The sequence below is a fragment of the Lemur catta genome, chromosome 11 (assembly GCF_020740605.2).
Source record: "Lemur catta isolate mLemCat1 chromosome 11, mLemCat1.pri, whole genome shotgun sequence".
Taxonomy (NCBI): Eukaryota; Metazoa; Chordata; class Mammalia; order Primates; family Lemuridae; genus Lemur; species Lemur catta.
Window position 1 is genome coordinate 57,672,953 of NC_059138.1, and position 13,063 is coordinate 57,686,015.

The 13,063-nt window shown below is 40.3% G+C and overlaps 1 protein-coding gene across 3 annotated transcripts in view; it reads left to right on the forward strand.

Moving 5' to 3' along the window:
• The first annotated feature begins 2,184 nt into the window (after positions 1-2,184).
• MIOS (meiosis regulator for oocyte development) overlaps positions 2,185-13,063 on the forward strand; it is a 34,065-nt gene continuing 23,186 nt past the window's right edge. Inside the window, exons 1-4 of one of the 3 annotated variants that reach the window (XM_045564372.1) lie at positions 2,185-2,285; positions 3,224-3,320; positions 7,223-8,556; positions 8,878-8,976. In XM_045564372.1, the coding sequence (XP_045420328.1) occupies positions 7,263-8,556; positions 8,878-8,976 (1,393 nt within the window). In that variant the 5' untranslated portion in view covers positions 2,185-2,285; positions 3,224-3,320; positions 7,223-7,262. Of the gene's footprint in view, positions 2,286-2,462; positions 2,552-3,223; positions 3,321-7,222; positions 8,557-8,877; positions 8,977-13,063 lie in introns of those variants that run through there. The other 2 variants (XM_045564373.1, XM_045564374.1) reach the window with 2 other exon arrangements.

Genomic DNA, 13,063 nt, shown 5'->3' on the forward strand with positions numbered 1-13,063 from the left:
AAAGCAGAAGGACAGAGAAGCTAATTTATAGGTAGTCAGTGACAAGTGAGCAGTCTTAAATAAAGGGAGAGCATGAGGCATGCGGATATCTGGTGGAAGGAAGCAGAGGGAGCAGTTAGTGCAGAGCCCTGAGGTAAGAGCAGGCTTGCCATGTTCAAGGAACAGCAAAGTCACAGGGACAGAAGACAAACCAGAAGAAAGTGATGAACAAAGTATTGCAAGAGGGAGGAAGTAGTCAAGAGTATCAAAGGCTGCAAGGGTGAAGATTTGGCCGTTGGAACTGGCAGCATGGAGGTCATGAGTGACCTTAACAAGTGGCAGTTTTGGTGGCATGAAAGACTTAGTGGTGTGAATTCAGGGGAGACAGAAGGAAGTGGAATTAAAGAGAACAAGTACAGTCCTCTCCCTTGAGGAGAAAATAAGAGTGACTCAAACATGTGTTGAAAGTAAAGAACCAGTAGAAATGGAGAGGTTTAAGATACATAGAAGAGAAGAGGAGAAAATTGATGGTGCAAGGTCTCAGATGTGGAGAAACCTACCACATCCCTCCTCTCCCACTGTGTCAGCTGCAAGAAGGTAAGAATGGGAGTGAATGAAGATGTTGAAACAGGAGGAAGCAGTGGGAGGCTGTGGGTATTCCTACCTAGTAACTTTAATTTTCTTTCTGAAACAGGAGGCAAAGTCATCTGAGTGCAAGGGGAGAAGTTTTACATAGCTATGTATGGTAGGAGTGAATAAGGGTGAGACTTGTATTGATCTGAGGTTTTGCATGCGGAGTTGGAGCCAGGGCCAAAACCATTGAGAAGATTGGCAAGATAGTGTTTGAAGTGACGAATCCTGTGGTGTCTTTTCTCAGTAATGCAGTGATTTCTTCAGTCTCCTTTCTTCCAAGGGCAGAAATAAGAAGGCAATATTCTCCACAAACTCACTCTCCTACCAAAACCATCTGCCTTGAAGAGCATCAGAACTAAGGTCATTATGCTGTTTATAGCAATCACCACCACAAGCCCAAGACCACCTACTTTTAAGCATGAACAGATAAGCACAGCCTGTCGGCCATCTGAAGAAAACCTGTGTCAGACTTGTAACACCTGTGGCAGCACCGTTCACTGAGTTTTGGGAGCCAGAAACCTAGAATCCTCTTTCTGCACACTCACTCAGTCAATCATCAGGCTCTATTCATCACGCCTTCTATCTATTCCCCAGGCCACCCACTTCTCCCCATCCCCACTCTCCATACCACTGGTAGCTTGGGTTTCTATCATCCCTCATCCAGATAGTCCATCCCGCCATTTCTCTGAGGAAAAAATGATCATGCCACTCACCTGGCTAAAAACCTTGAATGACTCCACCACTGCTTTTAGGAGAAAGTCCACCCAACTCAGTAAGCTAGTCCAATGCCTTTCTGTTCCAGCATCTCTCCCCACTTCCTCTGCTCACTCCTCCCTGCTCTACTGCTTCCCCACTGCTGTGTCCTCCCTCCTGACCGAGCACTCGCTCTTCCCCAGCCCCGGAAGGCTCTTCTCTAGCAACCCCTCAGCCCTGTTCCCTTTCCTGGCTACTCCCATACTCATCCTTCCTGTCTCAGCCTAGTGGTCCTCAAGGAAGCTTTGCCGACCCCGGACACTGAGCGTGCGTCCCTGCCGTGTAGCACTGCATTAGCCCCAGTAATCCATCACTCTTCTTGCCTGCTTCCTGCCGGGGCCACGGCTTTTTACTCCACTCCCGCACCTCCAGCATTCCAGCCCCGTGCTGGGCACACACTAGGTGCTCGAGACAAGTTTGTGGAACGAGTCAGTGAGTGAATACATCATGAATCAAATACCCTGGAGCTTCTACTACATATCCCGCATTCAATTTTAATAGAAATTAGAATCGATCAAATGAGCCAAAATAAGTTAACGCGCTTGGAAATGAGACCGCGGCTCTGAAGAGCAGTCGGAGTCTGCCAGCCGGGGCATCCGGCCGGCGGGCCCTAGGGGCGGGGCCGGCGGGGCGGGCGGGGCGGGGCTGACGGGGCGGACGGGAGAGCCGGGGCGGGGGCGGGGCGATCCCGGCGCGGGAGGGCGGGGCTCGCGGGCAGGGAACGCCCCTTCCGAGGCCCGGGCGCGGCCGCGCGGCCCCGCAGCGTGGTGGTGGTGGGGTCGCGGGTCCCGGTCCGGCGGTCCCGGTCACGGGCCGCGTCGCCGCGGCCGCCATCTTGCCCGCGTCCCGGCTCCGGCGGCGGGAGGGGCGGTGCTCAGGCCGGAAGCGGCCGTGCGGCGGCGCGCTGCCAGCTCGGGTCGGTGAGTGCGGCCGGGCAGCGTCTCGGCTCTCGGGAGCGAGGCGGCCACCGCGGGGGGCCCGCGATATCCGAGTTGAAAGGCCAGGGCGGCGGCGGGCCCGGGAGGCTCGGCGGGGAGTCGCGTTCCGTGCGGGGGGATGATGACCGCGCCGAGCGGCGGGTCGGGCCTCGGCGGGAGCCCCGGGACTGCGGGCGGCGCGCGGGGACCTCCAGGGCGGTGGGGTCGTGCGCAGCCGTGTCCCGCCCTGTGACGGCAGCCCCAGCCAGGTGTCAGCCCTCAGATTCCTGGTTTACCCGGAATAGCAGCATTCCCTGTCTGAGTTGTACCCTGTTAAACACTGTACTTCTTAAACGGCCTGTCTCCCGGTGAACTCAATTCTCTTCAAATACGAGTAATGAAAATTCCTTAAGAGGATGAATGGAGCCTCACACATGCCTTGGGCTTTGCTAAATTGCTTAGCAAATGACTGCTTTTGTAGGCCTTTTGTATAACTATATTTTAAGGGAAGTTGGGTCATGTGCAGTGCATCGCCTTGAAGATAGTGGTGGTGGGAATTATTTTGAAACTACTATCGTTGTAATTTGCCACGGTAGGAAAAGTAGAAGACGACAACTAAAAACATGTGATTGGGTACTTTGTACACTTAGTATTATTGTAATGTATTGGACTTCACTGTGGAGGAACCTCATGCGATTGAGATGTGCTGTTAAGTGTAAAATACACATCAGATTTCTGAGACTTGGTACCCCCCCAAAAATGTAAAAAATCTCACTAATAATTATTTTTACATTGATTACATGTTGAAAGGATAGTATTTTTGATATTTTGGTTAAATAAAATGTATTTTAAATGTAATTCCATTTATTTCTTTTTACTTTTTAATGTGGCTACTAGAAGTTTTTAAATCATTTGGCTCACACTTTATTTCTTTTGGACAGTGCTGTTACACATGTTCCGAGGATGAACACAGAGTCAACATGCCTTTCCTTTGCTGAGAAACTATTAATGGGAAATGAGCACTTATTAAACTTGAAGGTGAGGATCTGAATATAAGCTGTAATTATTGCAAACCCCACCCCTTCTACATCCAGTTTTTCAGTGTCTCCGGCATTCGAAAAAAGCATTGACTTCCAGGGCTGACTAAGGGAATGGTAGTAATACTGACATCCATGTGATGCAAAGGGCTCGTTTCAATGAATTGTCACAACTTTGTGAGATGGGAATAGGATAGATTCTATCTCAGTGTTACGGTTGTGTAGTATTAAAAGATTTGTCAGGGTCTAAGCTAGTGAGTGGCTGTAGGATTTCTGACTCCGGGTTGTTTTCTTTGCTCTACACTAGATTCCTAGTGATGTGTGTTCATTGGTGAGGATCCATCTATATTATGTATTAAATTGTGAATACTTTTCATAAGAGAGTAGTTATAGATGCTCCTCTCTATACAGGACTATCTTCATAATGTGCAACCTATACAATAATAGCACAGGGCCCAGCATTTAGAATGACTAGCACTTGGCTTAGTGGTCTGCTGTCACCATCTTGAAATTTTTAAATAATTTTTTAGTAAGCAGCCCCGCATATTATGTAGCTGTTGCTTTCTCTATTCAGTAGTCTAGGATGAAAGTTGAGAGACATTGGACAAGCACCAAAACATCTGGTGTTCACTTTATTCCCACATGAAATGAGAAGAATTTCCTGGTCTCTAACTCTAAAGTTCTGTGATTCTGCATAAATTACTGTAATGAGATTTTGTGGTTGGTAAAATAAATATTTTAAGTACATGACATCAGAAGAAATGCTGATAATTTTCCATTGAGAGTCATGTAAATCAAAGTTTTAAAAATTACAGTAACACTTTCTATTTTGTGTTTTGTAAGATGGATTTTTCCATCTTACTTAGTTTACTTAGACTGTTGTATAAGGAGTAGGGTTGTGGAATGGAAGCCTAGAAAAAAGTATGTTTATTTAAGTATTTATCTTTCAGTGAGATAGGAAGATGGACCAGATCTCGGGATGTCACCATTTAATGTGAGAGTGTATGGACCCTTAGTTGGTAGTATCTGTTCCTTTTCTTTGCTGTCTTAGCTACTTCCTCTTACATGAAGTGCCTTTCTTGCTCCTCATTCTTAAATTTTTAAACTCTTTAAGATTCGACTTAACTTTATTGCTAGAATGCAATCTTTATTAAACCAGGGACCTTATCTGCCCCTGTTCACTGCCACATTCCCAGCATTTATAACAGTGCCTAGAACATAGAAGCCCAATCAGTAGTTACAGAATAAATGAAAGAATATTAGAATAATCCACTGTTAGGATGGCTTATTTTGGTGTTCTTGCCCATCATTGAAACCAGTTATGACAGGGGGCACTTTGATCTTGGCTGGAGCCAACGTCTACTAGGAATGGTAGAAGGTTGAAGCATGAGGAAATTGGTAAAAATTGAAGATAGCAGTTGTGTGAAGTGTCAGAGGGACCATTCGACACAAGCATTTATTTAAAGATTTGTTAACTGTATACTAAATGCCTGGTGCTGTACTAGGGGCTGGAAGTACAGTGGAAAGCAAAAGATATTTTACCTGTTCTTATGGAGCTTATAATCCAACAGAAGAGACAGACGTGGGTGATTTAAGGGAAAGAATACTGTTTAATGAGAGTGTGATCTGAGTAACTTGACCTAGGCTAGGGAATGGATAAAGGGTGGTTGATGTCAAGCTTGAACAGGTGTTAATTTGGCTAAGAAGGAATGGAAGATGCTCCAGCCAGAAGAAACATCATTTGCAAAGGTATGGTGTTGGGGGGCAAGGAGTATATTCCATGAACTGAAAAGAAGGACAATATAGCTAGAACACAGTTAGCAAAGAAAATGGTGTGCTGAGGCCAGCACAGTAGGTAGAGGCCAAAGGCATTTAGGATTTTGTAGGTTATATCAAAGATTTGGAACTCTATACTAAGAGTGGTTGGAAATCATTTTAAGCAAGGGTTTAATAACCTGGTCAAGTTTGTGTTGTAAAAAGATCACTCTGATCCTTGGTAGTATAGTGGTGAGTAACCAAAAAAAAAAAAAAAAAAAAATCATACTGATATTCTATAACCCTTAATTTCCAAAGGACCAGAGTGGAAAGATGAATAAAAGAATTGCTGAGCCAGCACCACAGACCAAACATGTTGTATACCTTAATTTCTTATGGAATCAGTGTGTAGAGCCTTGAGACTGTCCTCAGTCTGGTAGCCCTTGATAGCCTGAGTGGAGGAGACAAGATGGTAAATAATTAGGTTGATCTAGGGTTGGGGAAAGGCAAACCAAAGGCAAGCCAAAGTGACAAGGAAATAAAGAAATTGAGGATGCTAGTAAGAATGTAAATGAAATGATTGATCTTGGGCTTCAAAAATGTTAAGGAAATAAAACCAGTGTAAGAATTCTTAAATGGTTTTCCTAATTGTCTAAATTATGAGTCTGTGAAATTCTAGACTGGTAATTCCTAGCTGAAACTTTCGCAAGATCAAAAGGTAAGACAATTACGTTTGAGTTGAATTATTTAGTATTAATGTATCTTTATTAGGAGTCTGTGCCAGGCTCTACATATGGTCCTAGGGATAGAAAGATAAGTGAACCATTACTTTGCCCTCTAGGAACTGAGAACCTGGTGTTACAGATAAAAATCGCAATGAAGATTTTAAGTATGTTCATTTGTTTTGAATCAAGACTATTGCGTCTTGCTAGCTCAGGTAAAAACACACATTTAAGTTTTTGTAGGTATCTTTTATTATTAAAACATCATTTTTAACTATAGAGCTATTTTTAGTTTGTACTTCTACTGCTAGACTTTATTTTTTCAAAAATCTCATTTTTAATACTTATTCAAGGTTTATAGAATTGAAAAGTGAAAGAGTCTCTAATGATCGCTTAATTCATTTTCCCAAAGTGTGTGTGCCTACCCCTGGTTGTAAACGGGATGAATTTTAGAGGAAACACAATCAAGCATTTTTAATAGCTATATGTTTATTTTACTATATGTTAGAAAAAATATCATTAGCATAGCATACTCATTATTCATGGACCTTATGGAGATTGAAGTCAATTTTCAGATTTTAAAAGTGAGTCAGTTTAAAGAAAAATATTAACAGCACAGGTGATACATGACTGAGGTTTGGGAAATACTAATCTAAACCAACATCTATGTATTGTATAAATGAGAAAACAAAGGCCTCCCCCACATTCACTGACCTTTCCAAGGAATATAACTAATATACCACAGAGCTAAGAATAGAACTCACGTTTGCTCAATACATTCCGATGTTTATTCTGCCATATAAGGCTGCTTCTTGTTGTTGAAAGTTGAAGAGAAAAACTGTATTAGTGTGGCATTATACTTTAAATCTGCATTGTTCATTGTGGTGGCCACATGTGGCTATTTATATTAAAATTAAAATTTGAACTAGTCACATTTCTAGTGTGCAGTAGCCATGTGGCAACGAGGATGTAGAATATTTCTATCATTGCAGAAAGTTCTTTTGGACAGTGCTGCTCTAAGCTATTGCTTAGGAACATAGTTCATAACGCTTTAAGTTTTCTGCCCTTCAAAGAGATGTTACTTATTAATTTGCTCACTGCACTGAAGTTGATGTAACCCTGAAGTTAAACTGAAGGTGCTAGTTTTAACAATGCAATTAAGATAACTTATCATGGGAAATAAGCCAGGATGGGATTCTCAAAGATACCTACCAGCTCATTTTATTAGAGGAAGTGGTTGCTCTTCTTTCTCCCTTTTTAATAATAAATATTTTCTTGAATTCATGGCAGATGGAGAGAAGAAATACAAATATATTGAAAAAGAGGGTTCTGCTATAGAGAATTTCCTGATTTTTTGAATAGTTTATTCAACTTAAGAATTGTATTTTGTTGATATTTTAACACTTTTTATTTGTAACATTTTCAGTAAATGGACCTGACTGGACTCTTTGAGCACGTCAATAAACATGAGCGGTACCAAACCTGATATTTTGTGGGCACCACACCAGGTTGATAGATTTGTTGTGTGTGACTCAGAACTAAGTCTTTATCATGTGGAATCTACTGTGAATTCAGAACTCAAAGCTGGATCTTTACGTTTATCTGAAGACTCTGCAGCTACATTACTGTCAATAAATTCAGATACACCTTATATGAAATGCGTTGCCTGGTATCTCAATTATGATCCTGAATGTCTCCTAGCAGTTGGACAAGCAAATGGCCGAGTGGTACTTACAAGTCTTGGTCAGGATCATAACTCAAAATTCAAAGATTTGATAGGAAAAGAATTTGTTCCAAAACATGCACGACAGTGCAATACCCTTGCATGGAATCCGCTGGATAGTAACTGGCTTGCTGCTGGTCTAGATAAACACAGAGCTGACTTTTCAGTGCTAATATGGGATATCTGCAGCAAATATACTCCTGATATAGTTCCCATGGAAAAAGTGAGACTTTCAGCAGGTGAAACTGAAACAACATTGTTAGTAACAAAACCACTTTATGAATTAGGACAGAATGATGCTTGTCTCTCTCTTTGTTGGCTTCCACGAGACCAGAAACTTCTCCTTGCTGGTATGCATCGTAACCTAGCCATATTTGATCTTCGGAATACAAGCCAAAAGATGTTTGTAAATACAAAAGCTGTTCAGGGGGTGACAGTAGACCCATACTTCCACGATCGTGTTGCTTCCTTCTATGAAGGTCAGGTTGCAATATGGGATCTTAGAAAATTTGAGAAGCCAGTTTTGACACTGACCGAACAACCAAAGCCCTTAACAAAAGTAGCATGGTGTCCAACTAGGACTGGTCTACTTGCCACTTTAACAAGGGATAGTAATATTATTAGATTGTATGATATGCAGCATACACCCACTCCCATTGGGGATGAAACTGAACCCACAATAATTGAAAGAAGTGTGCAGCCTTGTGACAATTATATTGCTTCCTTTGCATGGCATCCAACAAGTCAAAATCGAATGATAGTAGTAACCCCCAACCGAACAATGTCTGACTTCACTGTTTTTGAAAGAATATCTCTTGCCTGGAGCCCAATTACGTCTTTAATGTGGGCTTGTGGTCGTCATTTGTATGAATGTGCAGAAGAAGAAAATGATAATTCTTTAGAAAAAGATATAGCAACAAAGATGCGCCTTCGGGCTTTGTCGAGGTATGGACTTGATACTGAGCAGGTATGGAGAAACCACATTTTAGCTGGAAATGATGATCCACAGCTCAAGTCACTCTGGTATACTCTGCACTATATCCTTTGCATTGTTAATTTTGTGAGGTGAATCAGGTAGAAATGTTCTTAAAGTTTGCTGAGAGGCCAGTCTAAATATGCTGAATGTTTTATATACAAATACAAGTTCCATAATACTAAAACTATGAAGTGAAATTGTTTAAAACTCTTGAACTTCAAATGCTGCTTTGTAGATTGTATGAGAGGAAGAAAAGTGTATCTCTGCATTAGAGTAGAACCACCTTATTTGCACTGATGCCTATGAATTGGCTTCAAATCAAATGTAGCTTTTAAATATTTTATTATGTATCATCACTAGTATTTCCTATGCATTTAAATACTTATGAAGCAATACACAGAAGACATGGATCAGAAATCTCCAGGCAACAAAGGATCATTGGTTTATGCAGGAATTAAATCAATTGTAAAATCATCTTTGGGTAAGAAAATTTCATTTTATTTTCTCCAATATGTTTATAACTTTTGTACTCTTATTTTTGTCCTCCTAGGTAATGTGGTAGAAATTACCTACTTATTTCAGGATTGTGGACATAAATATCCTTTTTCTTTCTTTGGTTTTCTGATTAGATATTTTAGTGAATTGTTGTATTAAATGCATAATTACATTTCTGTCCAAAGCCATTTTTGCAGTGAGTCTTGGTTCTTTGAAGTGATGTTGACTTTTTTAAAATCATTCATTTATTCAGTGTTATTTTTTTGAAGATTTACTTTGAGAGGTTTTATGCTAGATGATTTATAAGGTGCTGATTGTTCAGATTTTATCACAGCAGTTTGCTTTTTAAACACTACATTTAAAGATCTTTAGTTGAAGAAGACCCCTTTTTATTTTGCTGCCCAAATACTTTCTTTGAGCCATCTAATGGCAAGGGCTATAACTGTGACATGTAGTATGGCCTAACCTGAAGGAGCCATACCTGAAATAGTCCTTGATGAATTAGTGAATGAATTGATTAATGTATGAATTAACATAGGATTGAAATTGATAAACTAAGAAGAAAACAGTGACAAAAACCAAATTTATTTTTTCACTCACTGGCTTAAACAGTTCTTACTCTTTTTATTGGAATTGAATTGTGAATCATATTATAATTACAGTTGAGTATCCCTTATCCAAAATGGCTTGGGACCAGAAGTGTTTCAGATTTCATATTTTTTTTTGGATTTTGAAATATTTGCATTATATACTTAAAGACTGAGCATCCCTAATGTGAAGTGTTTCAATGAGCATTTCCTTTGAGTGTCATTGGTGCTCAAAAACTTTCAGATTTTGAAGCATTTCAGAGTTTGGATTTTCAGATTTGGGATGCTCAAACCTGTATCTCTGTGACCTAGAATTTGTTCCCTAGCTTTTGGTAGTCAAATTTGGGCACAAGTCAAGCTGCTAGAAAAGTAGTTCACATTATTTAGTCAAAGAGCAATAGTAGAAGTAATAAATTCAACTTGACTTTTTTATAGGACTTGTAGCAATACTGTACAAATAATACAAAATACAAATAATACACTTTTTTTAGAATAGGTTAAGCATTGCAATTAAACTGTTATATTTATTATAGTGTTGGGTTTTTTCCCAAGGACTTTCAAATTACTCTGGCCCACATTGCTGAAAGATGCAGTAGATGACTTACGTGTTTCATTTTGTTGTTCTCTCATTAGTCTTCCACCAAAAAAAGTAACTTTTGTATTACCCCCATAAATTAGCCTGAATACCATGCTTCATGATTTTAGAACCACAGTTGTGAAGAATTAAACACCAAGTTTATATAATTTATAGTATTTTAGCTATATAGTAGTTCAGACCATATTGCATTCTCAGTTATTCAGATGTTGCTTATGGTGTTTGTTGTATTTTGATATATTTTAGGGAAAAGCCAACAAACTACCTCTGAGGGCAAGCAAAGAGGGAAAGTTGAATATCTTTGTGTTTCTGGTACAGTAGAGACAACTGAGTATCCCACTCTTGAGTTAGAGTAGTCTTTATCCAGACTAAAAGAAGACTACTGTTGGAAAGATTTCCTCATTCTCTCATTGCTCAATTTTCAGCGTTTTGTTTTGTTTGGTATAGATATCTTTGTTTCTACTACCCAAAGGTACTAGAGAAATTATTATCAAAGATGGCACTCCTAGGTTTCAATCTTCTATTTTATTTGGCCATACCTCTTCTTCTAATTATATCTCTAATAATTCAACAGAGTAAGTCAACACATTGAGCCATCTTGCCCACAGTAATCTAATGCATGAGTTTATTAGAGCACACAGCTAAATTTTAATTTTGGTAACAAATAATATGTAATTACTTACTGTGAATTAGTTGCTTTCCCCATGTTACTGTATTTAATTTTTACAACTATAATGTGAATTAAGTTCATTCATTCAGCACATATTTATTACATGCTCATGAGGTGCCAGGAACTATCCTAGAAACTGGAGACATAACCCCAAAGTGGATAAATCTCTTCCCTCATGGAGTTTAAGCAAGATCAGTATCATCCCTGCTCTTGGGGAGTTTACATTCTGATTCAGAGTAAAGTAAACAGGCAATTAGAACATGGAGAAGAACAGACAGTCATACATAGGAAGGATTCCTTTTCTTAGAGGAGATAAAGTCAAGGAAGAGGTCCAGACATGGAGCAGCATATGCAGTGAGCCCAGAGGGAAGAAAGCATAGCACATTTAATATGGCTGGAACAGAGCATGAGAGAAGTGAGAAAAGAATGGAGGCTAGAAAGCTAAGCAATGGGCTAAACTCAGGAAGGACTTAGAAATCATGTTAAGGATTTAGGGAGATTTATCATCGTGTAAGAAGGGGAAACTAAGGATGGATTTTAAAGGATAATGACAGAATTAGATTTGTGTTTTAGAACTGTCACTATTTGTGGAATGAATTGGAAAGGGGATCAAGATTGATAGTAGGGACATCAGGTAGAAGCCTGCAGTACTCAGGGAAGAAGTGATGGTGTCCTTACCAAGGTTAGTGGCAGAGGGGCTAAAGAAATGTGGATAAATTCAAAGAGCAGGACAAAATTTAATGATTAATTACATAAAGGGGATGGAGAAGGCAGAGAAGTCAGAGACAATACACATGTATTTAGCTTGGGAAGCTAGTTAATTTTAGTACCGGTTAGGAGTAACACAGGAAGAGTGTGTTTGAGAAGCAGTTTATTTTAGGGCAAGTTGAAATCAAGATACCTAGGTAGAGATGTCCACTGGCAATGGGATATGATTCCAGAGCTCAGTGGGATGAATATAACTAGAAAGAAATATGTTAGAAATAAGTGATATTTGATGGAATAGATGGAATTGTTCCGAGTAAGAACAGAAAAAAGTGGCTTAAAGGAGACTGCGGGGAATGACAAGAGAAGTGGGAGAAAGATCAGAAGGGGCATGTGCATTTATGTGGAGGAGAGAAGAGTGAAGTCAGTTGCCAAGTGCTCCATGCTTCAGATTCAGTCAAATAAGATAAGTAAAAAGTACTCATTGGATCTGAAAATAGGAGAAAGACTTCAGTGGTGATGTGGATGGCAAATTGTAGTTGGATTAGAAATTTAGAGTGGGTTGAGAAAATGAAGTCATCAATTATAAATCTTTCAAGAAATATGACTATATAAAAGGACAAAAAGATATTCAGTAGTAGCAAGAGGCAAATCTGGAGTGAAGGAAGAACTTTGTGTTGTTTATTTTTGTTGTAAACATGGATTGATTAAAGCATATTTAAATGCTGATAGGAGGAAGCTCAGAATGAGATTGAAGATGCAGAGAGAAGGGGATGCATGCAAAGGAATGGGATCTATGGGTTTACCTTTAAACAGGAGGGCGCATACATTCAAATTAGCCAGAGAAAAGGGGGAAAGGATGCTCTGTGCAGGATGTTTATGGTTCACTGACTGACACTGAGGGGTTTCCCATTTGATGGCTCCTGTTGTTGAGAAGGAGCAGGGAGGCTGTGGGAAGAAGATATGGAGGAGAGAGAGCTGTCTTGAGAAATATGGCAGGATTGCTGGGCAACATTGTTTTACCAGAAGGTAAAGAGAGCTAAGTACACTAGCAAGAGAGTGATTCACTTGTTGGCCCTTGAATCTAATTTGGATAGGCATGAAAATGAAGGCAGGATAAGACTGATAAGTAAAAAGGTGAAGAGACTGTGAAGTTCAAGAATATAGAAGTAGTGAGATTTTTTGGAAGGTTAGGTTGTTATGGTTAGAAAGGGGCTCTTTTGCTGGGCACATCAGTTCATGCCTATAGTCCCACACTTTGGGAGGCTGAAGTGGGAGGATTCCTTGAGGCCAGATGTTTGAGATCAGCCTGGGCAACATAATGAGACCCTGTCTCTACAAAAGATTTAAAAATGAGCAGGCATGGTGGCACATACCTGTAGTCCTGGCTACTCAGGAAGCTGAGTCAGGAGGATCACTTGAACCCAGGCACTTGAAACCAGCATGGGCAACATAGCAAGATGACCCTCTCTCTCAAAAATGACTTCAAGAGGCAAAATCGCTGAGGCTTTAGCAC